Source organism: Lynx canadensis, chromosome B3 (assembly GCF_007474595.2).
Source record: "Lynx canadensis isolate LIC74 chromosome B3, mLynCan4.pri.v2, whole genome shotgun sequence".
Taxonomy (NCBI): Eukaryota; Metazoa; Chordata; class Mammalia; order Carnivora; family Felidae; genus Lynx; species Lynx canadensis.
In genome coordinates this window covers 73,413,947-73,441,104 of record NC_044308.2, presented here as the reverse complement: position 1 = coordinate 73,441,104, position 27,158 = coordinate 73,413,947, and the positions used below count along the sequence as shown (strand labels likewise).

Sequence of the window (27,158 nt, the reverse complement as noted above, 5' to 3'; positions counted from 1 at the left end):
CGAGCCAGCCAGGAGTCGAACCTGGAATCTTCTGATCCGTAGTCAGACGCGTTATCCATTGCGCCACTGGCCCTGAGACAATTACACTCGACTCAATGATGACACTTCAAGCTTATATTGCAGGGTTTCATGGGACGTGTAGTCCCTTGACGGAGTTCTATGAATGCACGAAGCATTCTGGGAGATTGAAATTCGTCGAGAACCAGACCCTGAGATTGGTGGATCTTCCGGAGCCACGCCGTAAGCCACTGTGCAGGCCGCGGATTGGCGGGAGGAGCCACTCCCCACCCCTCCGCCTCTAGCTCTGAAGCCGTGGAAGACGCTCTGGTTGTTAGGGCGACTCATCCCGCCTTCCGGGGGCTTTTTTCTGGCTTTTTGATTGGCTGCTAATATCAAGGAATCCCTCGCGTGGACAGCGCGAGGGAAAAGATGGCGGCGATGGCGGTCGGAGGTGCCGGTGGGAGCCGCGTGTCCAGCGGCAGGGACCTGAATTGCGTCCCCGAAATAGCTGACACTTTGGGGGCTGTGGCCAAGCAGGGGTGAGGGCCCAGACCTCTGCAAGCGGAATGCGGGCTCCGAACTCGGGGACGAAGGGGGGACAGACTAGTCATCCCCGAGAAGCAGGGGTGAGGGGGTCGGAGTAAGATTAGGGCGGGAGAAACCATTACTCCTTGCGGGTGGGTGGAGAGCCTTAGGCTCTGGGGCGTAAGAAAAAAAACAAAACAACTTATTGGAGGTGTGTGGTCACTGAGCCCCAAAGTCGGGGGAGTTGCCAGGTAAACTCGAAAAGGGAACATACAGATCTCCAAGGCCCTGGAGAGCGGGATTACAGTCTGAGAGTGGGAGGGAGAGTCAGGGGGCTAGAGAGAGAAGAGGTAAATCTTAAGGGGGAAGGCATGGGCGATACTGGGGCAAATCTGGATGTGACGATCCTGGAAAACCGGTGACAGCAGAGTAGAAATCCACTTGGGGTGGATTTTTATCTTCTCTCCTTGTCTTTTCCATGCCTGTGTTTTGGGGAGAAATTGAGGCACAGTGCAGCGGAAGTGATCTGCCCCAAGGTGGGCTGAACTCAGCAGTCCCGTCGGGTGACTGATGGCAGTTGAGAGGGTTGTGCAGAATTGAGATAGCCTAATCCAGTTGCTTGGATTTCTGGGCACTGCTGCTCTCTTTACATGACGATTCTGGGTCTGTCGCGGTTGTAGGTTTGATTTCCTCTGCATGCCTGTCTTCCACCCGCGTTTCAAGAGGGAGTTCACTCAGGAACCTGCTAAGAATCGGCCGGGCCCCCAGACACGATCAGACCTACTGCTGTCAGGAAGGGGTAGGGACCATCCCATATGCCCCTTAATTATTAGAGGCAGTAACAACTTCTGCTTTAACAGTGCCCTCATTCTCCTCCTTTCCTGACTTGGATATATTGGTTAGTCCTGGGACACAGATAACTCTTGTTTTCTTGCTTACCTGCTAAAAGCTGTAGTCTATTCTGCATCAGGCTATCCCATATCTGTGATAGAAAAAGTCTTTTATCTCTCATCTCTCTACTCTTTATTCCCTGTTAAGAACTAGAAATTGAACAAGTAAAGTGCTGACCCTCATTTAGTCTTTGTCTTTCTTGGATGGGGGGAATGCAGACTGGAATACGCTAATTGTGGGAAAGCTTTCTCCATGGATTCGTCCAGACTCAAAAGTGGAGAAGATCCGCAGGAACTCCGAGGCGGTAAGACTGTTTCACCAATCCAATGGATTTATCTAGAGGTCAGGTTCATAACCACGCTGGGTGCAAAGAGCAGTTTTTTTTTTTTTTCTCCCATAACTTAGTAAATCTAATATAATTCAATTAAAGCTAATTGGATTCCTAGCTCTTAACCTTTTCCTCTTGATCTCCATTCCAGGCCATGTTACAGGAGCTGAATTTTGGGGCATATTTGGGTCTTCCAGCTTTCCTGCTGCCCCTAAATCAGGAAGATAACACAAACTTGGCCAGGGTTTTGACCAACCACATCCACACTGGCCACCACTCCTCCATGGTATGGCTAAGGGCCTCCCTTTCTGCTGCATGTTATGATAGTCTGCTAGGTATTTTCTTGTTCCTAGCCATTGAGTAAAGAGTGCATTTGGGAGAACTGACATGTCAGTACTGCCTACCAGCATCTAAAAGTGGTAAGCAGACTGTTATAAAATATATAGAATGTATAGTTATTTCTAGAAACTTACAGTTGCAATAAAGGACAAGGCAGGTATTTACATAAGGATATACACAAGGTAAGTGTACATGTGCATATAACCACAAGTTGGGAAAAACATAAAAGGATTAACTTGTGAGCTGAATCAAGATTTTTCTTTTTTTGAAGTTTATTTTGAGAGAGCAAGCATGAGTGGGGAAGGGGCAGAGAGAGAGGGAGAGAGAATCTGAAGCAGGCTCTGTACTATCAACGCAGAGCCTGACACAGAGCTCAATCTCACAACTGTGAGCCGAAATCAAGAGTGGGATGCTTAACTGAGCCACCCAGGTGCCCTGTGGATCAAGATATTTTTAATTGAAGGAAGCTTTCTGGACCTAGTGAGTTCCAAAGAGTTCTAAATAGAGTACTTGTTCATGTGCAGTTCTGGATGCGGGTACCCTTGGTGGCCCCAGAGGACCTGAGAGATGATATAATTGAGAATGCACCAAGTACACACACAGAGGAGTACAGTGGAGAGGAGAAGACATGGATGTGGTATGTCTCCTTTTGCTGCTGTGCCAGGGCAAAGCGGAGGATAAGGGGAGGTACAGGGTGGAGCCTGTAGGGAGGTCTCCTCGAGCTGTGGTAATTGGTGAGCTATATATATTTGACTGTATTTTTCTGTATTTGACCCCGACAGGTGGCACAACTTCCGGACCTTGTGTGACTATAGCAAGAGGATTGCGGTGGGTAAGTCCACAAGGGTACTGGGATAGGTATCCCTTCTCTGACCTCCTGCGAGTAAGAATTAGGAGTTTTGGGGGCACCTGGGTGGCTCAGTTGGTTAAGCATCCGACTTCGGCTCAGGTCATGATCTCATAGTTTGTGAGATTGGGCTCTGCTGTCAGCACAGAGCTCATTTCAGATCCTCTGTCTCCCTCTCTCTCTGCTTTTCCCCTGCACACACTCTCCCTCTCTCTTATATATCTCTCTCTCAAAACTAAATAAATATTAAAAAAAAAAAAGAATTAGGAGTTTTTGGAGATGCCAAGTGAAATGTGTGCATTTTTGATAGCTATGTACTTCTGGTGACTTTACAGCTTGAAATACTTTTTTATTAAGTTTTGTTAAAATGAAGATTTTTTTTACTTTTTTTAATGTTTATTTATTTATTTGAGAGAGAGAGAGAGAGAGAGAGCAAGCAGGGGAGGGGCAGAGGGAGAGAGAGAATCCTAAGCAGGCTCCTCGCTGTTAGTACAGAGCCCAATGCAGGGCTCAGTCTCATGAACCATGAGATCATGACCTGATCTGAAGTTAAGAGACGCTTAACTGACTGAGCCACACAGGCATCCCTGGTTTACTTTTTTTTTTTTTTCTTTTAAGCTATGTTGTTAGTACACAGAACACTTCATTGTTATTTAGGGGGAAGACAAATGTCACTAATTGAATATCTCTGAAGCTAGATTGATAAGGGGGAGAAAATACCTTTCCCTTCTAGTTCTGAGAAACTTCCTCTTTGGTTCCCAGGAGGAGGGATTCCTTGATGATGATACACATTAGCCACCTTGGCACAGACACCTTATGGTGTGGAAAAACTAAAATTCATTTTTTATGTCCTCTTCTCCTTCTCTGCCTTCAACATAGATTTGACTTCCTTAAACCCAGAGACCTGTTGGAACCTGACCCGAGTGTCAAAATGGTTCCCAGTATGTCAGGCAATCTGGACTTTGCAGGGTCACCATGGAGATGGCATCCCTCAAAAGAGTTCCTCTTTTAGCTTGTGGAGCATCAGATTGATAATTCTGCCATTTTCATTTCAAAGTCAGGGTTGGCTTGTGAAAAGTTGTTTAACAACATGCTAAATGTGAAATGTCAACCCTTACTCTAAACTTTTCCTTGTTCAGGCACTTGGGTGGCTCAGTCGGTTAAGCGTCTGGCTTCAACTTAGGTCATGATCTCACGGTTCATGGGTTTGGGACCTACTTTGGGCTCTGTGCTGACAGCTCAGAGCCTGGAGCCCCCTTCGAGTTCTGTGTCTCCCTCTCTGCCCCTCCCCCCACTTGTGCTGTCTCTGTCTCTCAAAAATAAATAAAATATTAAAATTTCTTTAAACTTTTCCCTGTTCAGAGCATCAAATGAAGACTTCATTGGGTTTTATGAAATGGCTTTCTGACTTTGGTAGTCCATTAAAGAAAGGAGTTTGAAAGTTGCTGTATACTGTTAACATTGTCTGCCCATGTTCTGCCTGAAATACCATGATTGTTTATGAAAAGTATCTTTAATAAAGCTGGATACAGTTAAAAAAAAAATCAGGAGTTTCAGGGGCGCCTGGGTGGCTCAGTCGGTTAAGCAGCCGACTTCGGCTCAGGTCATGGTCTCGCGGTCTGTGAGTTCAAGCCCCGCGTCGGGCTCTGTGCTGACAGCTCAGAGCCTGGAGCCTGTTTCAGATTCTGTGTCTCCCTCTCTCTGACCCTCCCCTGTTCATGCTCTGTCTCTCCCTGTCTCAAATAAAAAAAAAAAACGTTTAAAAAAAAAAAAGGAGTTTCATGTATACTAGGCTGCTGGGCAGTTTTGCTACTTTATGTCTCAGTAGGCCTTGCTCTTAAGGAGTAAACAGATGTTGCACAAAAAAGCAAGGAAAGCCTTCTTATATAGTAGTTAACTTTCTTTTCCCTCGTGTAGCTCTTGAAATTGGGGCCGACCTCCCATCTAACCATGTCATTGATCGTTGGCTTGGGGAGCCCATCAAAGCAGCCATTCTCCCCACCAGCATTTTCCTGACCAATAAGAAGGGATTTCCTGTTCTTTCTAAGATGCATCAGAGGCTGATCTTCCGGCTCCTCAAGGTGGGTGGTAGAAGGTTTCCAAAGATACTCCAGCTAATCCTCTTGCCTTATTCACATATGTGTGGTGCTTTTTTTTTTTTTTTTTTTCTGTGAGGCTGATTCTTTTCCTTTCTGGTTTCTGGGGAGCGATTTCATCAAAATTGGAGCTCTTGAGAACAAAGAGGCGAATGGGATTAGGAGCCCCAGAACATTTCAAAAGGAACCAAATCTCATGAGAACTTTGCAGAAGGTTTCATTTAAGATGTTACAGTGAGGATCGATGGGGCTGTTTGAGTCAGGATGATGCTTATATGACATTAGAGGGCTTTATAAGTTTATTGAAGCTTCATGCTGTTGTGTTGATACTTGGAGATATCTGTTGAACTGGAAGACTAATCGTTTGGGCCTTATTTTACGCCAGGGTTCTTTGGCCATAAGCCATAACAATATCCCAGAATCTTGGTTCGAGGACTGTACCTGATGGTCTGACTTCTCTCACAGCTGGAAGTGCAGTTCATCATCACAGGCACCAACCACCACTCAGAGAAGGAGTTCTGTTCTTACCTCCAGTACCTGGAATACTTGAGCCAGAACCGTCCTCCACCCAATGCTTACGAACTCTTTGCCAAGGGCTATGAAGACTATCTGCAGTCCCCACTCCAGGTGGGTCTGGAGTATTCTGAGAGGAGGGAGGTGTGGGAGAAGAGTCTCTGACCATAGGTGCCCTAAAATCCTACCAGAGCTCAGGAAGCAGTGGGAAATTTTTTGGTATTCTGGTATGTTGCCCTTGCCAGAAACTGGCTAACTTATTTTCCCTTTTTCCTCTCATTCGTCAGCCACTGATGGACAATCTGGAATCTCAGACATATGAAGTGTTTGAAAAGGACCCCATCAAATACTCTCAATATCAGCAGGTATAGTGTGGGTCTGGGTCAAGTACAGGGCCGGGATGTCCTGGGTGAAGATGGGATCATAGCCATGAGGTCTTTTCTCCTTCCTCCACCAGGCCATCTATAAATGTCTGTTAGATCGAGTGCCTGATGAAGAGAAGGATACCAATGTCCAGTGAGTGCTCTTGCCCACAATCCCAGAGATTTGCATACCTCTTCTCTATCTGCTAAGTCAGCTTGACCCTTCCTCTTTCTTAGGGTGCTAATGGTGTTGGGAGCAGGCCGGGGTCCCCTGGTAAATGCTTCTCTGAGGGCAGCCAAGCAGGCTGACCGGAGGATAAAGCTGTATGCTGTGGAGAAGAACCCAAATGCCGTGGTGACGTGAGTAGCAACCTCCTTGCTGGGAAGTTTGTCTCCAGTGCCAGTTTTTCTTACCAGTGTCGTCACTTGCATTATCTTTATTTTAGGCTAGAGAACTGGCAATTTGAAGAATGGGGAAGCCAGGTAACCGTAGTCTCATCGGACATGCGGGAATGGGTGGCTCCAGAGAAAGCAGACATCATCGTCAGTGAGCTTTTGGGCTCCTTTGCTGACAATGAACTGTCACCTGAGTGCCTGGATGGAGCCCAACACTTCTTAAAAGGTGCCTCTAGGCTGGGGTGTGCTGAGTAAGGGGAATGGATTCTCAGCTTGGAAGGCCGTGGCAGTTTGGGGGGCGGGGGCGGGTTGAGTGAGGCAGCAGCAGCCTAGGAGGAGGTGACAAGGTTTAAAGGAAGGTGAGTTGGATTTGGGTCATTGCCCTAGCAAATGAAGTAACTTCTCTGAACCTCACTGTTCACATCTGTAAAATGAGAGGAGTGGACTAGAGCAGATCCTCCTTAAGTCTGAGGTCTGTGGATTCCCTGAGCTGATGTAATATGTACCTTGGGCTTAGCTTTCATCCATATATCAAGGTTCTTTATGACCCTACAGAAGTTAAGAACCACTAGATTAGAGTATCTTAGGTTCTTTCCAGTTTTAACCTGTGTCTCTGTAAGTTAACCTCAAAGTAGAATTTCTCATGAAAGGACCTAGACAAAACAGACCTAGACAGCTCCATGTTGTCACATGTGGTATGTTTTGATGTAGGAGGTTTGAACCTTCAGTTAGACGCACCATTTTCATCCCTTGGGAACTAATATGACCCTCCTACTCTCCAGATGATGGTGTGAGCATCCCTGGGGAGTATACCTCCTTTCTGGCTCCCATCTCCTCCTCCAAGCTGTATAATGAGGTCCGCGCCTGTCGGGAAAAGGACCGTGACCCTGAGGTAAAGAGCCACTGTCTTCTGGAGAGCTCTTTTCTCTTTAGTCATCTTCTTTTTCTACGTTAGCATCAACTGTTTTCTTGCACTGGAGAAGATGAAGTGATGGAGGAGCTGGGCATGTGGGAAAGCGAAAGTTGAAATGAAAATGTTATCTTTTTCTGTGTCCCTGAGGCTCAGGCTTCTTTACCCCGGGGAAGTAGGTGTGTCTTGCCTGTCTGCTCCAGCTCTTGCTTGGTCTCTCGGGACAGGCCCAGTTTGAGATGCCTTATGTGGTACGGCTGCACAACTTCCACCAGCTGTCGGCGCCCCAGCCCTGTTTTACCTTCAGCCATCCCAACAGAGGTGGGTTCCCGCATGACTCTCCTCTGACTGGATGGGTGAGAGCTTACCTTTCTGGTTTCTTCTCTTGCTATCCTGGGTCTGCCCTGTCTAGGCTTCCCATCCTGTTTTTTGCTCTTGCTTTACCAAGTTGTCTAGAGCTTTTGGCCCCTTGTCATCCACATAACTCTTCCTTGACAGATCCTATGATTGACAATAACCGCTATTGCACCTTGGAGTTTCCTGTGGAAGTGAACACAGTGCTACATGGCTTTGCAGGCTACTTTGAAACTGTGCTTTATCAGGACATCACCCTGAGTGAGTGTCTGGGGCAGTGGATGGCAGGGCACGAGTATGTTACTTGGGCAGTTTTGTTAATGTTTCATTTAGATGCACAGGGAGCCCAAGAATCAATGAATGGGGATCTTTGATTACTTGTTTCTCTGTTCACAGAAGACACGCTCCTCAACCCAGGCAAAAAGCAGAGTCACAGAGACCTCAATGTTTTCATTTTTTCAAACAGGTATCCGTCCAGAAACTCACTCTCCTGGGATGTTCTCATGGTTTCCCATCCTCTTCCCTATTAAGGTAGGAATCACCTTTAATACTCCATGGGTTAAGGAGTAACTTTTGCCATTGGTGTTCTGCCCTTTCCCTGCTCTCAGGAGGATGCTTGAGTATGACCCATGTTCTGCTACTCCCACATGTTCTTGGATCCCTGTTGTAGATGTTGAGATGTCTGCGGTGCCTGTCTCCTTAGCTTCCCCACATCTCCTCTGGCTCCTCTTCTGTCTAGTCTCTACCTTGAGCAAGAGTCATCTTTTAAAAGCCCAGATCTTGTCATATCTCTGTCCTGTTTAATACCGTTCATTGACCTCCCACTGCCATCAGGGGAAAGGTTTAACCTTGTAAGACGGTGTAATCTAGTTTTAGCTTGTCTTTTCAGCTACTCTTCCTTAGTTACATTGCATCAGCCCTTTTTTTTTTTTAATTGAAGTATAATTAACAAAGCAGTGTTATATTAGTTTCAGGTGTGCAACATAATGAATCAACAATTCTGTACATTACTCAATGCTCGTCATGATTCTGTGGACCTTCTTTTGGTTTCTCTAATACCCTGTCTTCTTTCCTGCCTCAGGCTTTCACACCTCTTTTGCCTGGAAAGTTCTTTGTTCATCTCTTCACTCAGCTGACTTATATTCCAGGTCCCCTTAAACATTCCACTTGTCAGATAACTTTAACTGACTGCCTGAACTAGGTTCGCCTTGCCTCCTAGGTGCTCTTGTAGCGCAATGTTCTCTGCATGTTCATAGCACTCATCACACTTCTGATGGTTTGTTTAGTGTCTGATTGTTCAGATAATTCATTCTGAAAGACTTCAAATAAACTTCATGAGGGTTGGAATGTCATGTTTTATCCTTTTCTCTGCACACTTAGCTCAGTAGTACATTGCCACATACAATTCATTAGCTCCACCCTGAACCTCCCTGTCTTTCTTCTTACAGCAGCCCATTACGGTACGTGAAGGCCAGACCATCTGTGTCCGTTTCTGGCGGTGCAGCAATTCCAAGAAGGTGTGGTATGAGTGGGCTGTGACAGCACCAGTCTGTTCTGCTATTCATAACCCCACAGGCCGCTCATACACCATCGGCCTCTAGCCCTGCCTACAAGTGTTGAGACCTTGGAAGCAGCTTCAAGTTCTGCTCCTGTAGCACAGAAAGTGCAGTACATCTGTGGGCTGTGATTCCCCTTGCCCATCAGAGTGGAGCATTTCAGTCTGCTTTCCTGCCTTACATCAAGGTGGGCAAAGGATGAGAATTAATTGCAGGGCTCGAGCCACCAATCTGTGAAGACTTCAGGCCAGGGTGGGAGGAATTAGTGCTGGATCTAAAGCTACTCCAACAGGCATTCGGCCTCAAGCACTCCCTGGAATAGCCCTGAGAACATGTGGATTGAACAAGTTTTCAGCCCTTTTCCCTGCCCATCTCTGTTCCTGTTTTGATGGTTTTGTGTGGGAGGAAATACAAATAAAGTGAAGTTATAGCCTTTTCCTGCTCCAACCCTGTTGCCCCCTGCCTCTGCTTTCCCACACTTTACTTAAACCTAGGCATATTCAGATCTGTGCCCTTATGCAAGATTCAAAGTGCCCTAAAACTTTGTTCCCTATTCAGGAAGCTTAATGGTCACTCTTGGACTCCTGGCCATAGGCCTTTTTGGCCAGCTGCAAAGAGGTCTTGTACATTAGGTCCTGTGATTAGGCTTTTCTCTGGGGATGAAATTTTGCCACTATGGAGAAAGATGTAGTAGTGAGTGAAGCCAGCTTCCCTTCCACTTTTCTGAGCTGCTGCACCACCAGCTCCTTTGCTACCTCTTGGAAGGGAAGCTGGAAGCCATCCAGGCATCGCCGGCAAGAAGGCACCTATTTTGTTTGAATAAAATCACAAGGTGAGAGTTTGAAGTCCTAAGAGTCCAATTCTCCATTTTACAGAGGAGGAATCAAACTGATAGATACGAAGTTAGTATTCAAGACTGGAACACAGATCCTCTGACTCTGGCTCTCTTGATGTTATAACCAGCTATATTTTTGGCAGCACGTATGGGGCAAGTGAAGTGTGGGGATTATGGAAGCCCTTGGAATGTGAGAATGGACCTTAGTTCCTTCTCTTTCTGGTTAGAGAGGGCTGAGTATTGCACCCACGGAGTCCCCAGGAGAATCTTCCAAGTTTACTCTTGGAGTGGGAGGCGTGTGAGCTGTGGGACCAGGTAATGACGATATGGCAGAATGTGAAAGAAGACAAATCTGTTACAAGACTTGTGTTTCCCGGGGCCAAAGCACTAAGGGCAAGAGGAGATAGTTGGGAGGGTTGTGTAGACAGCTCAGAATGGGGATGTGGAGTTCGGCATCCCTCCTGACGTGTGCCGCAGTGTCCCCAAAGCTGTCACAGGTAAGTCCGACGCAACCCTCGGCAAATCAGAGTAGGGAGGGACTAGCAAAGAGGTCAATTGTACCTCTTTGCCGGCTCTGCCTGCCGGCGTTGGCCTGGAGCTCGGGAGCTGGGTAGGAAATCATTCCCGCTGGTTCTTTGCCCGCATTCTCCGCCTTCCTCAAGTCGCCTAACCAATGAGAGAGCTACGGGCGGGCCGCCGTAGGACGCTTCCACTTTCCCGTGTCTGGGAGAGGTTAGCCAATCAATGGGAACTTGATGGTTGCCAAGAAACATTTGAGCTTGGCTCCACCCATGCTTAGGGTTTTGGCCAATGAAAATTTAGACTTTGGACTGTTGCCACGAAACCAGTGAGATTAGTTCCACCGCCTAAATGTTTCGGCGCCTGCGCAGATTGGGGAAAGTTCTGGAAGACAGCGGAGGTGCCGCCATTTTGCGGGAAGAGGAGAAGCTCCGACTGCAGTGCTGCTTTTACTGCTGAGACTCTGGAAAATAGCCCTGCTTCCTGCCCCCAACACACCCAAAGGAACGGAGGAAACCGGGGCCCCCTGCGGGGACCCGGAACTGGTGAGAAACCCCGAAACCCGGTCCCTCCGCGACGTCACCTATGCGTGACGTCGCCGCACGGCGCCTCCCCCTGACGTCACAGGCAGAAAATGGCGTCAAGAGCAGAGTCAGGCAAACTTTTAAAAACAAACAAAGAAAAATTGTTTACTTTGATTTGGAAGTGTTCGCTACCTAAATGTAGCCCGCTGGCATGGATTTAGGGATCGGCACCCTCGTGGGTATATCTCTTAATGGTGAAGGTGCTGTCTTAAGGATCCCAGTGACTGATATCTTTCCAGGTCCCCTCTGCCCTGACGTTTAGGGTCGTCCATACCGGGGCGGTCTGACAGAGCTCGCAGGTTCGGGTTTCAGCTCTTAGTGCTACCACTCCGAGAGAGGCTAGGGAACTGAGATTTCTTCCTCAGTCTTCAGTCTCTGGAAGACTCGTGTTCACTCTGTCGCCTCGGGGCTTTCCCTCTTTTTTTAACCACACATTCCGTGGCCGTACCGGAGGATAGTGAGGCTTCATAAGAGGTTTTTAGCATGGGACACTGGCCCTCGCAGAGACCATGCCAGTCGGTTGCTCATAGTAAGGACCATTTTTTGAAGTGTAGCCTTGGCTTGTTACGCAGCATGGGGAATGTTTTTTATCTTACTGCTCCTGTTCTTAATTAAGCTGTCTTCAGTTTGGAGGTGTTTGTGTCCAGCTCTGTGACTGTGGACCCAGGAGGTGATCACCCTTTGGGACTCAGCATGTGGTGAATTTTGCCTGAACTGAGCTGACAGTGGTTTTTCACTCTTTTTTGACCCTTAAGCAGTGGGGCCTAAGTTAAGTGCTTGTTTGGGTCTTGACTGTGCGTTGATAGAGCCCTGAGACTTGCATGATTGTGGGCCCGCCCTTAATGCAGTTTTTGGAGCTGGGATGGACTAAGGCTCTTACAGTGTCTTAATGGATGGGATTGAATGGACTTTGACCCATAATTTGGGACATGGGAAGAGTTTGAAAACTCCCAGTGTGAAAATGCATGGTGTTTGGGACTTTACTGCTTCTAGGATATCTGAAAAGATCCACCAAACCTAGTGAGATTTCATTTCAAAATGTGCTGGTGTTGTGTGTATCTTTGCTTAAAGGGATTCATTCATTTCTGAGTACCTGAGTGAAAACTTTATTTGATAGGTGGTGGTTCGTTTGTGGACTTAAGTGAAAGTTTTTGTGCGTTTAAGTAATTCCTACTCTGTACTAGCAGTCAACAGAGAGCAATTACTGAAATCCGAAGCATTTCATTTGGGGAGGAAAAAGATTGTAAAAATATAAAGAGGAGCTGTATGACACCTAGAGAACTTGTATAGACCTGGCAGCCAAAATGACTGGAAGAAACAGAACATCAAAACCTTTAAAGAACCATTTTTCCACAATAGGCCAAATAGTATGTATTAAAATTAGCCAGGTTCCTAATATTTTGAAGTGTATGCTGCCTCATACCTAGAAGACACATAATAAGGTGTGACTGAGGGGAGTAATTCTTTTGATAAACCTGTCAGAACAGTCATTCTTCAGATGAGTATGTATTTAAAACTAGACATCTTGGGGTGCCTGGCTGGCTCAGTCTGTAGAGTGTGACTCTTGAACTCAGGGTTGTAAGTTTGAACACCATGTTAGACGTAGGGATTACTTAAAAATGAAATCTTAGGGACATCTGGGTGGCTCAGTCAGTTAAGCATCTGACTTCGACTCAAGTCATGATCTCACAGCTTGTGAGTTGGAGCCCCACATCAGACTCTGTGCTAACAGCTCAGAGCCTGGAGCCTGCTTCAGATTCTGTGTCTCCTCTCTCTCTGCCGCTCCCTGGCTCGTACTGTCTCTTTCTCTCTCTCAGAAATAAATATTAAAAAATTTTTAAAAGCCCCCCCCAAAAATAAATAAATAAATAAATAAATAAATAAATAAATAAAACTAGACATATTAGAATGCTGTGTACTCTTCTTTTTAAAATCTTTAAAGTTCTGGAAAACAGCATGGAGGTTCCTCAAAAAACTAAAAATAAACTACCCAACGACCCAGCAATTGCACTACTAGGCATTTATCCATGGGATACAGGTGTGATCTTTTGAAGGGACACATGCACCGCCATGTTTATAGCACACTATCAACAGTAGCCAAAGTATGGAAAGAGCCCAAATGTCCATCGATGGATGAATGGGTAAAGAAAATGTGGTATATATATACAATGGAGTATTACTTGGCAATCAAAAAGAATGAAATCTTGCCATTTGCAACTACGTGGCTGGAACTGGAGGGTATTGTGCAAAGTGAAATTAGTCAGAGAAAGACAAAAATCATATGACTTCACTCATGAGGACTTTAAGAGACAAAACAGATGAACATAAAGGAAGGGAAACAAAAATAATATAAAAACAGGGAGGGGGACAAAACAGAAGAGACTCACAAGTATGGAGAACAAACTGAGGGTTACTGGAGGGGTTTTGGGAGGGGGGATGGGCTAAATGGGTAAGGGGCACTAAGGAATCTACTCCTGAAATCATTGTTGCACTAAATGCTCATTTGGATATAAATTTTAAAAAATAAAAAATAAAATTAGAAAAATCTTTAAAATTAAGTTATAAAGTACAGGAGAGGTAATTTGATCGACTTGATAAGACATTAGACTTAGAGTCAGGGGACCTTAATGAAGAGTCAGCTCTTCCATTTGAGCTTTGTGGCTCTGGGCAATTCATAAAACCTCAGTGTTTTTCATTGTGCATTGGGTCTGACAGCTGCCTGTGACATATATTACCTTTGGTTGTTAAACGTATGATGTTACTTATAGTAAGCAGTTGAGTTCACCGGTTTTTAGACACAGCTATTTAATCTTGATTTGAATTCCATTTTAAGTCTTAAATTTGTCTCCAAGTAATTTTTTTCTTTTTTTAACTTTTTTTTTAAGTTTATTTAAAAAAATTTTTTTAATGTTTATTTATTATTGAGAGACAGAGAGAAACAGGGCATAAGAAGGGAAGGGGCAGAGAGGGAGACACAGAATCCAAAACACGCTCCAGGCTCCGAGCTGTCAGCACAGAGCTAGTCGCAGGGCTCGAATTCATGAATCATGAGATTATGACCTAGGCTGAAGTCAGATGCTCACCCGACTGAGCCACCCAGGCGCCCCAAAGTTTATTTATTTTTGAGAGAGAGGGAGAGAGAGAGAATCCCAAGCAGACTCTGCACTCTTGGCACAGATCCTGATGTGGGTCTTGAACTCACAAACCTCAAGATCATAACCTGAGTTGAAACCAAGAGTCATACGCTTAGCAGACTGAGCCACCCAGGTGCCCATAGCTCCAAGTAATTTTTATTTTATTGTTTTGCTCTTTCCAAGAATCTTGTTTCTGAAACAAGCTTAGTTCAGTGCCTAGCAATATCAGGTACTGTAAATGACAAATGGAACGATTAATTTTATTTTTGTATCACTTAGTTTATATTAGTATGTTTATACTCATTGTTAAGTCATCAAAATAGGCTGTGGGCTTTGAGGGCAACAAGGACAGCATCACTGGATAATGCATTAGCTCCTTTAAAGAGGACAAAGCTCTTGGGGATATGGAAAGTCTGGTTATGATTAGCTTCCTTGTACAGAAATTCTTCAGATTAGTTGGAGGGTTGTGTTTTTTTTGTCAGATTTACTGAGATATAATTGACCTAAAACTGTACACATTAAAGTGTACAATTTGATGTTTAAACACCCATGAAACCAACACCCCCAAAAGTTTCCTCTGCCCTTTTATAATTCTTTCTTCCTTTCCCCTGCCCACCTCGTCCATCCCTAGGCAACCACTCATCTGCTTTCTGCCAGTACAAGTTAGTTTGTATTTCCTAGAATTTTATATAAATGGAAGCATATGGTATATACTTTATCCGGTCTTATTTCTTTCACTCAGCATAATTATTTTGGAATTCATCCATGTTCTATATATTGATAATTCCAGACCAGTATATATTTTTTTAATAATTTAGCCTACTGATTTTATTTGATATCTTCTGGTTTTTGTTTGTTTGTTTTTTAATTTGACAGGCCTGTGGTGGACAGTCTTGGGAAGGATGATTGCTAGGTGTGAAAGCTCGGGGGAGGCAGGAAGTCTTACCCTGCCTACCTAGACAGGCTTCAAAGTGGAATTGGTTAAGCCTGTCTTAATCATAATCTTTCTGAGTTACCTGAATTCTAGTTGCTGTTGTACGAGAGATACTTACTGATGAGTTGCCTAATTATTGATGTTTGAGTGGGGTATGTGGGGAGAAGAGCTTAGGGCAGATCTGCATTCTGGTGTTGTTTTGTCTTGTTCCTGATTTGTACTCTTTCACTTTTACCTTTTTATTGGAAACGTGTGTCTGTTTCTGTGATTGACGTGTAAGCCAGTTATATATACAGAATTTTGGAACTGTAGAATGGAGGCCTAGCGTCTACTGTAAAATGAATAGTAATTTTGAATACCAACACTTTGTTTTCACAGGACAGGGTCCGTATTGTAGTTTCTTCCTACCTATTCAGTTTCCTTCTCAACTCTTGAGTTTTTCTGAGCCACAGAGCTGAACTAGTTAAGGTTTATAATGTACAAAAATAAACCTAGAGTAAGCAACAGCCAGGAAGATCCCTTTGGAATTCAAGAAACAGAACTGTATATTCTGAAGTCTGTTTCTTGGAGAAGGAAGGGAATGTGGGGTGCCAGAAGGGGAGGAAAAATACGAGTTTCTCACGTATCCATGTCTTCTCCTCAGATCTGCTACGATGGCGTCCGATGACTTTGATATAGTGATTGAAGCCATGCTGGAGGCTCCCTATAAAAAAGAAGAGGTAATACTCCCCACTTCACTCCTAGAATTGGGTTAGTAAGAAGCAGCAGTTCTGGGTCATCAGCTTCAGCATTTTGTGAATCCTTTTTTCCTGCTTGTTTATTATGTGTTGTGGCTATTCGTAAAAGTCATAGTCTTTTAGCGCACCCCACTCTCCAGCTCTCATATTCAAAGACATGCTGGCAGAGAGGCTCCCAAAGCTGGGGGTGTGGGGGAGAGGTTTGGGCAGGGCATAATGTGCTAGTAATTAGTACTTTGCTCAAAGCTCTCAGTGACACACTAGAAAGTCAGTGTATCTCAAACCTAAATAATTTCTCACTCTCCTGGGAAATAGATGTCAGTGGAACCAATGTTGGGTAGCTGAAGTTTTGACAAAATCTGTCACTCTGATCTCTTTTTGATTTTCTTTCTTCCTATTTTATTTCTTTTGTTAGGAGATCGGGTGCCCAGAAACTGACTAGTTAATTGTGAGCTTTGATTTCATAATCAAATCTCTGTCCAGTTTTGTTCTTTTGTTGCCCAGTGGAATGTGTGTGTTGCCACCTTGTGCCTTGTGACGTTTTTCCTGGCTAACCCTTTAGGATGATCAGCAAAGGAAAGAAGTTCAAAAAGATGGCCCCAGCAACACCAACGCCAGCAGCAACGGCAACAGTGGCAGTGGTACCAGTGGGAGCAGTGCCAGTGGGGAGGCAAGCAAGTGAGTGTGGTGTGGAGAAATGGGCTGGCAGCTGGGGGAAAGGAAGCAACCATGTCCATGAGAGAAACAGCCAGAACAGGGAGATGGTTGCTTAGAAGACTGCTGACTTTTAGTGATGGCTCCACTGGGTCCTGAGAATAACGGTGACTTGGTTTGATGTTCTTCTAGTCTTCACATTCCTGCCTAGATTTGTGGATTTGTTCTAGCATCAGTATATTTTAATTGAATAAAACAGCAAGAGGACCCCTGATTTGGAGACAGCAGCTTTGGCCTGGCTTTGGGGGGGAAACGGCCACTCCAGATGCCTGACAACATCCAGGGCTGTGTGCAAGCTCGTGTTGCGCGGTTACTGTGAACTCCTGCCAGGTCATCTTGGGCACTTTGGTCTCTTACTGCCGTTCCACCCTGGCCTTTCTTTTGTTTCTTGTCCTTGGGGGGAGAGAATAAAACGTTCTCAATAAGTTATCCCCTCTTTCCCAGGAAAAAGAGGAGTCGGAGCCCTAGTAAAAGCAGGGATAGAAAGCGCAGGTAAGTAATTGTGGGGACTTTTGGATTTTGAGGATTGCTATAAGTGGAAAGATACCAGGGAAAGCTCTCCATCAAAGGCCAGAAGAGGTTGGTTTGTCCTTCAACAAACTCAGTAGTGCCTTCCACCTATAGTCGCAGTCGAGATCGGGACCGGCATAGGCGGAGAAGCACTCGGAGCCGAAGTCGAGAGCGGCAGCGTCGCCACCGCAGCCGGAGCTGGGACCGTCGGCACAGTAGTGAGTCACGCAGTCGGGACCGGCGGCGTGAGGATCGTGTGCGTTACAGGAGCCCGCCACTTGCCACTGGGTAACACCTCTCACCAATCTGATGGCCTTTGTGTTGTAGTCTGGGTAAAACCAGTGTGCTGTGCTTCCTGCCTGGGGATGCTTACAACCTGATGTGATGGGCAGGAGACCTTGTTATTGGAGGGGTGGTGTTGAGAATTCCCGTGAGGTGAAGTGCTGGAATCTGGTTTTCTCGTGTTAGAAGACTGAGCATTGGACTAGCGTGAATGACATTGAATGACACGATTTTCCGTTTGTTGTTCTCTGTTCCATAGGCGTAGGTATGCGCACAGTAAGAGTCCTCATTTCAGAGAGAAGAGCCCGGTCAGGTGAGTGGATAATGAGCTTTGCCAGGGATTGTGAGGTGTGAATAAAAAGCCGTTTGAGCTGGAATACAGGAACTTGTAGTGCTTGAGTATAGCTAGAAAACAAGGACTGTGTATCGGAGCAGGTGTCTCAAGAAATTGTACTTGTTCTTTAGGGAACCAATTGATAATCTGAGTCCCGAGGAGCGTGATGCCCGCACGGTTTTCTGTATGCAGTTAGCTGCCCGCATTCGGCCTCGAGACCTGGAGGACTTTTTCTCTGCTGTCGGCAAGGTAACCTTCCCTCCCTTAGTTTTCGTCCATGTGGCCTATTTTCTGTCCATCCTCCCTTATGCCCAACTCAGGATTTCCTTCTTGCCCCGGATAGGTTCGTGACGTCCGGATCATCTCAGATCGGAATTCCCGTCGTTCTAAGGGCATCGCCTACGTAGAATTCTGTGAGATCCAGTCTGTGCCACTGGCCATTGGGCTGACTGGGCAGCGGCTGCTCGGAGTGCCTATCATTGTCCAGGCCTCACAGGTGAGCAGGCTGAAAACCTGACACAAGAAGATGGGGTTGAAGGTAGGAGGTATGGGATGTGACCCGTCATTTCCTCCTTGCCTAGGCTGAGAAAAACCGACTGGCAGCCATGGCCAACAACCTGCAGAAGGGTAGTGGTGGACCAATGCGCCTCTATGTGGGCTCCCTGCACTTCAATATCACTGAGGACATGCTCCGGGGTATCTTTGAGCCCTTTGGCAAAGTGAGTAGAAAGTGATGGAAACCTCTGAAGGGAATTGGAAAAAGTGGGGAGGGTGAGTGTACCTCTTTATTCTGACCACGATTAAGGCACTGCATCCATCGAACGGGCATGTAGGTCCACATTGGGAAAGTTAGGCTCCATCTTTGTCTTCATAGTGCTCAGTAAACAGGTCAGTCAGGCACCGTGAAATCAAATAATGGGGTGCAGATTAAGTAAGGTTGGTCAGGAGAGGTGGTTTGGAAAGAGATGGCATTTGTCTCTTCTTTAAAAATTTGGGGGCCCCTGCGTGGCTCAGTTGGTTAAGAGTCTGACTCTTGATCTCTGCTCAGATCATGAACTCACAGTTCATGAGATTGAGCCCTGTGTCATTGGGCTCTGTGCTATCAGTGAGCCTGCTTGGGATTCTCTCCCCCTCTTTCTCTACCTTTTCCCCGCTTGAGTGTATGCATGCACTCTCTCTCAAAATAAATAAGCTTCAAAAAAAGAAAAGATTTGGGAGAGTTGAAATCGATTGGCTGGAAGGTTAGAGGTAGTGTGAACAGTCAGATAGGAAAGCTCAGGTTAGCCCAAAGATTGTTAATAATTTCCGCCTCTTCTACAGATTGATAATATTGTCCTGATGAAGGATTCAGATACAGGCCGTTCTAAAGGTTATGGTTTCATTACGGTAAGTTTCTGGTCTTGAAGTTTTGAATTTCAGCGTGGGTTTGTCCACTTGTCTGATTCTGCAGCTCAGCCTCCTCCTCCTCCTTTAGGAACTGTCTAAATGACTCATAAGCCCTGGTGCCTGAAGCTTGGACTAGCCTTCCTCCCCTTGAGATGAGTGCATTGCTTGAGATCTTGGCTTTGCTCCCACACTCTGTCAGTGGCCCTGGCATGGGGGTGTCCAGGAGTTCAACCAGCTTCCCTGGTGCTGCAACTTGCTTTTTGGGTAAAAGTAATGGTTTCAGGCAGCAGCTAAAAGGTTGGGGGCATGAGGGAGGTTAGATGTGGGCTTTTGTAGACATGCTTCATGGAATTGGTGTTTTCATGATAGTGGGAATAGAGATTTATATTTTTTTCTGGCACTATCCCATTTGAAGGAGTTTCTCCACTGAGAAATATCTTTATGTTTAAAGACGGCTATAGGGAGAATAGTGGGGCTGTGTCTTACCTTTTCCTGACACTGTCACAAAATTACTTCCAGTTCCCATAACTGGTTCTTCCAGCCCTGTGTGACTCCAGGCTGAAGACTGGCTGCCAGCCACAGAGTCTCACAGAAGCTGATATTTCCTGGGTTTAGTCCAGGAAGCATACACCCCCCACAGTTGCCTGCAGGGCAGAGGAGAGTTAGGTTGTGTTCTGCACAGGTGAGGTATTGCTCACCTCAGAAGTATCCAGTAAAGGCAAGCCACCTACACCACCTGCCTAGGAATTGTCAGTACCAACATGCCAGGCCCTAGGGCAGGTGCCACCAGAATAAACAAAGCCAGCTCTGGTATTCATGGTGGCAAGTACCTCTTCTAACACCTTGTGTGACTCAGTTGCAGAAAAGTGTTGGTGAGGCCTTTTTGCCCTTGCGCTGCTGCTTTTTTGATCAACACCCGTGACACTTAAATAGCAGACTGGAATCTTTTCTACACTAGGCAGCTCTGGTGACGCTGATGAAAGGGACTGGGGAGTGGAGCCCTCTGATCGACAGCACTGGTGTAGGCGTAGGGGTGGGGTGCAGTCTTGCTCTCCACGCCAGGGTGCGCTCCCCCCTGCGACTGAACTCTGGAGTTCCAGATTCCTTTTTCTTGAGTGAGAATTGAAACTGACTAGTCCAAAGGGCTGAGATAAAATAAAAGTCCAGGAGTTTGGGCCCCTTAGCCTGTCTTACTTCCATTTTATCTGGTCATTTGTGAAACAGTCTGTCAGGGTAGGCACTCTATGGGTAATAGATTTTTTTTTTTTTGTATTGTTAGGTTTTTAGTGTAGCTGGAAGATTGAAGTGATTGCCATTTAGTCAGTTGGAAAAGGTCCTTTTTACCCCATTTTGGGAGGATGGGGACCTTAGGTCACATTCCCTGTGACAGAAAAGTTTGTGCCACGGTGAGCATGCAGTTTTCCTGGGATAGCGAGACTAGGGAATAGTAGTGGGGTTTTGAGAGCATGTCTGTGTCCGGGAAGTGACTGATACGGCCTGGGTTTCTTGTAGTTCTCAGACTCCGAGTGTGCTCGGCGAGCCCTGGAACAGCTGAATGGCTTTGAGCTTGCTGGTCGACCTATGAGAGTTGGTCATGTGACCGAGCGACTGGATGGTGGCACAGACATCACTTTTCCGGATGGGGACCAGGAGCTGGATCTGGGATCAGCAGGTGGACGTTTGCAGCTCATGGCCAAATTGGCAGAAGGTGGAGAGAGTTTCTCTGCAGAGTGAAGAACACGGGGTTGAATTTTAGATAGGAGGTTGGGACTTAAACCCACCTTTTCTTTCCCTTTTAGGCTCTGGAATGCAGCTGCCTACTACCACAGCTGCTGCTGCTGCTGCTGCCGCTCAGGCTGCTGCTGCCTTGCAACTGAATGGGACAGTTCCCTTGGGGGCCCTGAACCCTGCGGCTCTGACTGGTAGACTTAAACTTGGGAAAGGGAGGAATTGGGTTGGGGCCTGGAAAGAAGGAATGCTATGTGCTCACCAACTCATTGTGCCTCTCTTTTTGCAGCTCTGAGTCCAGCCCTGAACCTCGCCTCCCAAGCAATTGCCTCCCAGTGCTTCCAGCTTTCCAGCCTCTTTACCCCTCAGACCATGTGAGTCTCAGGGTCTGGTATTCATGGTGGCAAGTGCCATGTCTTTGGTTATTTTCTTTCCTTTGGTTTCCCATTTACCTCTTCTCCTTGCCATAGGTAAATCAGTGGCTCAGTACACTGCCTCCCTGTGCCTCTGGGTGCCACTCCCTTTTCCACGTCTACCCTTCCATGGCCCCTTCTCTCCATTTTGTGGACCAAGCTATCCTGAGGGCGTGGATGTTGACTCTGTGGGAATTGGGGCCACCTTTAGACTCCAAGAAGAGCTCCTGCCCAGGGCCCCATCGGGAATGGACTCTGCTGAGCAAAGCCAGTAGTCGAAGAGGACAGAATCTGCACCTATATTGAACACCTGTTTTTCCGTGTGTGTCATCTCCCGGGATGACCTTCATTGCTCTCTCCGACCAGCTCTTAGTGATTCCTCGATTCCTCCCCCGTTGGGAAGGCCGTAGGGCATTAACTGAGGGAACTAACCTCTCTCCTTTTCCTGTACTTTTACCCTTCAATCTGTTGAGGAAAACCCTTGAAGACCTCTAGTCCAAGAGGACTTTGCAGTTTGGAAGGTGAACCTTGAAAGTGCTGGCTTGCTGCTGCACAGGCCCTGGAAGATGGCATGGACATGAACATTGTGAAGCCTTCCTTGGGTCTCAGCTTGAGGCCAGAACTGCTGCTGTGGGCTCAGCCTCTTAGTGGGAAGTATGGGAGTAATCTGTCCTGCCAGGCATTTTGGATGTCTTAGGGGCATTCAGGAGTTGAGTGAAAGGTGGGGTACTTCTCTACTAGGTTCCATCTTCCTCTGTATAGTTTTCCTTCCTCCCAGGTCTTTCCTGTGGCCCAGGGTGGGAGGATGGAGAGGAGGCTGCTATTCTCTACCACTTCCCATGTGCCTCTACCATGGGCTCAACCCCAGCTGTTAAAGCTGCTCCTGTCCCCTACCTGGGCACATGTGAGCCCTTCTCACTGGATTTTATACCCTTGTGTCTGTGTACATAAAATTGTGTGTATGTGTGTGTGTGTGTGTGTGTGTGTATGTGTACACGTATACACATACACATACACATACGTATAAACTTTGTATAAAAGGCAAGCTCCACTGTTGTGGCGGCTGCTGCCCATGTGTGTGTGGTCTCAGTCAGTTGGTGTATCTGTCTGATGTTAATAACTTTTCATGAGCCAAAACCGTGAATGGTTCTAGGATATAAAACATTTGTAATGCCTTTCTGTTTTTTCCCTTTAATTTTGTTTTATCTAATGTTCTTTAGAAATTAAAATGGACAAAAGGCACACGCCTGGATGGAGTTCCCAGTCTGTATCTGCATTACACCTTTAGCCCCATTGTCTCCTCCGTTTGTCTTCATCTTAATTATTTCCAAACCTACCTTGCCCACTGGACACACTTCCCAAGGCTGTCTCTGCGTCTAAGGGACAGATCTTGTCTTTCCACCAGATGGCAGTGTGACAGTAGCACATTCTGCTCCTCAAGTGGCTAGAGGTGTTTGAGATCTTGAGCAGCTTAAGTACCAGGGAAGCGTAAGCTCACCAGTTTTACCATTAGCCTCTGTGCCCGCTTTTGGCCCTTTTTGTAATGGAAATCCCAGTCTGGTATCCAAAGGGGCTTGGGGGTCTTACATCAGGGCTCCCAGGCCTTAAATCTGCTATTCCTTGGTCAGTCCCCTCAAGTCTTGGTTTCCATATATGGCTCTGCTTGAGATAACACAGGCTAGGAACAGTGAATTACAGAAAGCTGAGTATCCCAGGAATCGCCCTGAGGAAGGGGATGCACATTTCTTTTCTCTGCCGGCTTTGTAAGATACGTGACAAGGGGCCTGCTAGAACCTGGCTCACCAGTTAGGGACCAGCCTAGAGAAGAAGGTCTGAGGTTCAGGGGCAGAGCTCTGTGGGACTCCCCCATTCTCTTCTGGTCTCTATGGCAACAGAATGTTAAGACTGTATTGTCATGCTAAAAATATGGATAATTGCTGTTAGGTTTTAATTTGTCAGCTCTCAGACTTCTAACCAGAGTGAAGAGTTTTTGGTGATAATTAGTTTCTGGGGTTGCTTTTCACACTGAAGTATTAAGTACTTGGTGCCTGCTTGTGGTATAAAAGGCCACTGGGACCCAGGACTAGGTCTTGATTCCTCCTATCCCAAGTACTGACCAGGACCGACCCTGCTTACCTGCTGAGATCAGCCAAGATGGGGTGTGTTTAGGGTGGTATGGCTGTATAGGCTGGTGCAGCCTCATTTGCTGCTACGGTTGCCTTTGCCACCACCTCCACCCTTTCCTGTTCTAATTTGCTCTCTTGGCCAGGGGGATAGGACAGAGGATACATTGTTTTTAGGTAGCAGCTGGCTGTGGCCCAGTCCCCCTGTAGTTATTGATTTGGCTGCTAATGCATCCTGAAAAGTACAGTGTGGACCATTTTTGTTAGTCATCCTGAGGCTATGGACTGGGCCGCCTCATGGCAGTTTTGAACTCTTCCAAACCATAAATACCCACAGGCTTTGCCTCCCTGCCCTCCTCAGATGGGTGTCTATCTCTGCTTGGTTTCCTTATATTCCCATCCTTGCCTCCTTTGGTCTTTCTGCACTTTGGTTCCTGCCACCCTTCTTAGTTCCTCATACAGCCTCTTGTTGGGAGAGAGAGCGTGGTGGAAGTGAGGAAACATCTAAGACAGCTACTCTAGTCTTAATCCATATAAGGTGACAGCATCTAGTGGGTGACAGCTGGAGTCACTGCATGTGACTCAGTGCCTTCTTGTTACTCATGCCTGCATTGGAGGTGGTTGGAGTAGAGAGGAGGGGGCAGCAAACAGCCTCTGTGCCTAGCTTAAGGTAAAAGAAACCTTCAACCTCTCTTGTCTGGGCATGGCACCTGGGGCGAAGGTAGAGGAGAGACTGACCCGGATCCTCTACTAGCATAGAATTTCCCAACTGTCCTCAGTTCTAAACAGATGTTCACCTGACATTTGGCTTCTAGCCCATGCTTCTGCCTTTTCTAAGGCAGTGATGTTTTCCTCCCTGTTCTCTAAACTTCTGTGTTCTTGAAATTGGGTTTCTGCCTACTTCCTTCTTAGGTTCCAACAGCCCCCGATGTGAGCTACCAGAGGAAGCAGGTGTTTACCCTTTGAACCTTTAGTCCTGGTGCTTATGCAGAAGGAAAATAAGTTTACACCTTGAAGGGAGATGGTCAACTGCAGCCTCTCCTTTCTCTGTTAAGGAAGGGGTCTGGTGAGAATCCGGAAGTAATATTTAGACAGGGAGAAAAGGCTGTCCTGGCTTCGGAAAGTAGGAGGGGGTATAATGACTGTTAACATCGGTGCAGGGTTGTCCCGTCATTGTGGGTTAGGCATTGTTCTAATCACTTTGTATGTATAGAGTTGCTTCAACCTCACAGTGACCTCTGAGGCAGACTCTTTTATCATCTTTGTGAACAAGGAAGAGGCTACCCAAAGGGTAAGTAACCTGCCCTGCGATTACACAAGTGAGTTTGGGATTCCAATCCAGGCAGTCTAGCTTCACATTCCTGGATCCTAATCTCAGCCTGCCTCTTGTGGAAGCCAAGGCCTTGGAGTCACTTTTCCTATCTCTGTACCCAGAGTTCTCAGTATGTCCTGAACTTTTCCTCTTCCACGTCTGCTCATCTTGTTCTCTTTTTGCTCCTCTCCTGCTGGTTAAAATCCTGTCCATTAAGACTCTGAAGCTTTGCTCATTGGTTTCCCTTTTCAGTATTCTTTGTCCCATTAGACGTCTCATTCTGTCTTTATTTACAGTTCTGTGTAAACTCTACTAGTAGATGGTGATAGCCCAATGAGACAAGGCATCGACATGTCTTTTTCACTATTGCTTTCCTTCGCACATATTAGATGTCTTGAATTAATTTCCCCTCTGTTCAAGTCAGAGCTAAGCTTTCCAATGTCCATCCTGGCCTCCTCCTCCATTCATTCCTCACCCTCCAAGAGAGAAAGCAGCTTTACTCTTTTTGGTGTTACCATGGTAGCCTGTGATGCTTTCTGTCAAAAATGCTGCTTCCCATCCAACACAGACTGATGTTTTCATGGCAACCAGGTGAAATCAATAGTCATGAGCTGGATCCAGGAAAGAAATTCTGCTCTCAGAACTGTGTCTGAACCTTCTGGCTTCAAACATTCCTTCTCTTCTCTCCCAACTCTTACGTTTATATCCAGAACTGATGTGCTCAGTGTGCTCTTGGTTGAGAGAGCTCTGAGAGGTGAAGCAGACCAATCAGTTCAGATCATACGGGAAGGTGGAGGCAAGGAAAGAGCTGATCATAGCTCACTTTTAAAAGTTGGATGAGTTCTGTTAGCTTTCCCAGATGATCTCCTCTCAAGAGCCCTTAAGGAGTTGGCTGCAGTTACTGGAGAGCCATTAAGCAGTTATTTTTTAGGGCAATGGTAGATGGATGAGGGCCCTGAAGACTGGAAAGGAGCCAGTCAGTGCTAGATTGCAGAAAGGAGAAGCAATGACCTTGGAAATCAGAGACTTGTCAAACTCTAGCCAATGTCCCAGAAAGGAAGGGAGCTTCAGATGGGTGGTGCTGAAAATTAGCCTTTTCTGAACTGGGTTGGGCCCAACCAAGTCAGGAGACCTCCATCCTGTAGCAGAATGGTCACCCTCTGGGGCAATACCACATGGTTCAGATAGCTCTTCTGTCACAAACCAGCTGAATAAACTTGGATGTTCATCACTTCTCTAACCTCGACTCCCCTTCTGTAAAAGGGAAATGATGACAATAGTACCTGTCTCAGGGACATTGTGAGGATGCAATGAAATGATTGTGTTGAGGGCTTAGAACTTGATATCTTGTCATTACTACTTGTCATAGCTACTGCCATCACTATCCCCATTCCTCTGGATGCCTACACACTTGACTCTACCTGACCTCATCTTCCAACCTCAGAGAATGCTTAATATATGCAGGGAGAGAAGTGAAGGTGAGGCAATGGTGGAAGTAAGTCTCAATTGTTCCTGGACTAAAGTCCCAAGCTCCCTAGGTCCTGGGTCACAAGCAGCTTAGTTTTCAGAAACACCAGTCCCACTGGCTCAATCTCTTTTTATGCCTGAAACTATAAATCAGAGCGAGACGGCTTTGAAAAATCAATGTGATTCTCTCCCTCCCCACCCCCTCAGGTAACTTCAGGGTACCTAGTGCCCTTTGCTTTGTCTGGCCGGGGAAAATCCTAGTGGTGTCTGCTACAGCCCTTTGCTTAGCCTCCCTCCTGACCTTCCGCAGGTGCTCCTGTAGCACCTGCCATCACTGGTCTCCAGAACTCTGACAATTTCCTTTCAGATAAATGTTTTAAATCAGCACAGGTACTCTGCCTAAAGACATTATAACCTGAACAAACAATGGAACACTAGGCAGTATAATACCATCACTGAGGCTTTGGTTGCCAATCTCCCCCCTCCTTCCCCATCCTCTTCAAAACAACACAACTCACAGGGGGTTACCTGTGAGTCCTATGGGAGGCAAGTTGGACTTTGTGGACTGCAACTTAAATACTTTTTTATTTATCTTTTTAAGCAATCTCTACACCCAGGGTGGGACTCAAACCCACAACCTCAAGATCAAGAGTCGTACGTTCCACTGACCAAGCCAGCCAGGCACACCTTAAATTTGTATCTCCAGGGTGCTGCTCTGCTTGAGAGGTTAGCAAGCTGTCTGGATGCCTGAATAAGGGACCTGGACACAGGTTGTAAAAAGCATTACTTCCACAGCTCATTTGGATAATGTTTGACAAATTACAAAGATACTAGGATTTGTATTTAGTCCTTACGACTATCCTACAAGGTAGGTAATGTTATCTTCATTTTACAGTTGGGAGAGCTGAGGTTCAGAAAGGCAAAGACGTTGAGAGTGGTGTCCTCCATCCAGAAAATCATGGGACTAAGTGCTAATTAAAATGTTTGCAAGGCCCACATTGAGTCTGTATTTGCATCTTGAGTCTGCAA

At 46.2% G+C, this 27,158-nt stretch overlaps 2 protein-coding genes and 1 non-coding gene across 5 annotated transcripts; 2 read left to right on the top strand and 1 right to left on the bottom strand.

Annotated features, from left to right (window-relative positions):
- TRNAR-ACG lies at nt 1–73 on the bottom strand. The gene has a single exon. It is a non-coding gene; the product is annotated as a tRNA-Arg (tRNA).
- Nucleotides 74–369: 296 nt separating this feature from the next.
- Nucleotides 370–9,564, top strand: PRMT5 (protein arginine methyltransferase 5). Its single transcript, XM_030318691.1, has 17 exons — nt 370–539; nt 1,206–1,324; nt 1,635–1,720; nt 1,896–2,030; nt 2,608–2,720; nt 2,866–2,915; nt 4,848–5,011; nt 5,492–5,653; nt 5,827–5,904; nt 5,997–6,055; nt 6,139–6,261; nt 6,348–6,523; nt 7,080–7,189; nt 7,435–7,528; nt 7,706–7,822; nt 8,028–8,092; nt 9,010–9,564. Exons 1-17 carry the CDS (start codon nt 430–432, stop codon nt 9,160–9,162), a joined length of 1,914 nt encoding a protein of 637 aa, XP_030174551.1. The 5' UTR covers nt 370–429; the 3' UTR covers nt 9,163–9,564.
- Nucleotides 9,565–10,831: 1,267 nt separating this feature from the next.
- On the top strand, nt 10,832–22,474 carry RBM23 (RNA binding motif protein 23). Of its 3 annotated transcripts, none has more exons than XM_030318690.1 (14): nt 10,832–11,016; nt 15,767–15,842; nt 16,423–16,538; nt 17,019–17,066; nt 17,199–17,372; nt 17,626–17,679; nt 17,832–17,949; nt 18,044–18,196; nt 18,282–18,419; nt 19,021–19,086; nt 20,599–20,758; nt 20,886–21,008; nt 21,104–21,188; nt 21,285–22,474. In XM_030318690.1, the coding sequence occupies exons 2-14, from the start codon at nt 15,777–15,779 to the stop codon at nt 21,286–21,288; spliced, it is 1,305 nt and encodes a 434-aa protein (XP_030174550.1). In that variant the 5' UTR covers nt 10,832–11,016; nt 15,767–15,776; the 3' UTR covers nt 21,289–22,474. The 3 variants fall into 3 exon arrangements, with proteins under 3 accessions (XP_030174550.1, XP_030174548.1, XP_030174549.1); XM_030318688.1 differs by having other exon boundaries at nt 20,599–20,794; XM_030318689.1 differs by lacking the exon at nt 21,285–22,474 and having other exon boundaries at nt 20,599–20,794; nt 21,104–21,192.
- Nucleotides 22,475–27,158: the final 4,684 nt, after the last annotated feature.

Bases quoted from the DNA above. Each gene is read 5' to 3' on its own strand.
- PRMT5 (XM_030318691.1), top strand. From the start codon at position 430: ATGGCGGCGATGGCGGTCGGAGGTGCCGGTGGGAGCCGCGTGTCCAGC. The intron at 2,031-2,607 runs GTATGGCTAAGG...GTTCATGTGCAG, and splicing joins CTGGCCACCACTCCTCCATG to TTCTGGATGCGGGTACCCTT. The intron at 2,721-2,865 runs GTATGTCTCCTT...TGACCCCGACAG, and splicing joins GAGGAGAAGACATGGATGTG to GTGGCACAACTTCCGGACCT.
- RBM23 (XM_030318688.1), top strand. From the start codon at position 15,777: ATGGCGTCCGATGACTTTGATATAGTGATTGAAGCCATGCTGGAGGCT. The intron at 15,843-16,422 runs GTAATACTCCCC...CTAACCCTTTAG, and splicing joins CTCCCTATAAAAAAGAAGAG to GATGATCAGCAAAGGAAAGA. The intron at 16,539-17,018 runs GTGAGTGTGGTG...CCTCTTTCCCAG, and splicing joins GCCAGTGGGGAGGCAAGCAA to GAAAAAGAGGAGTCGGAGCC.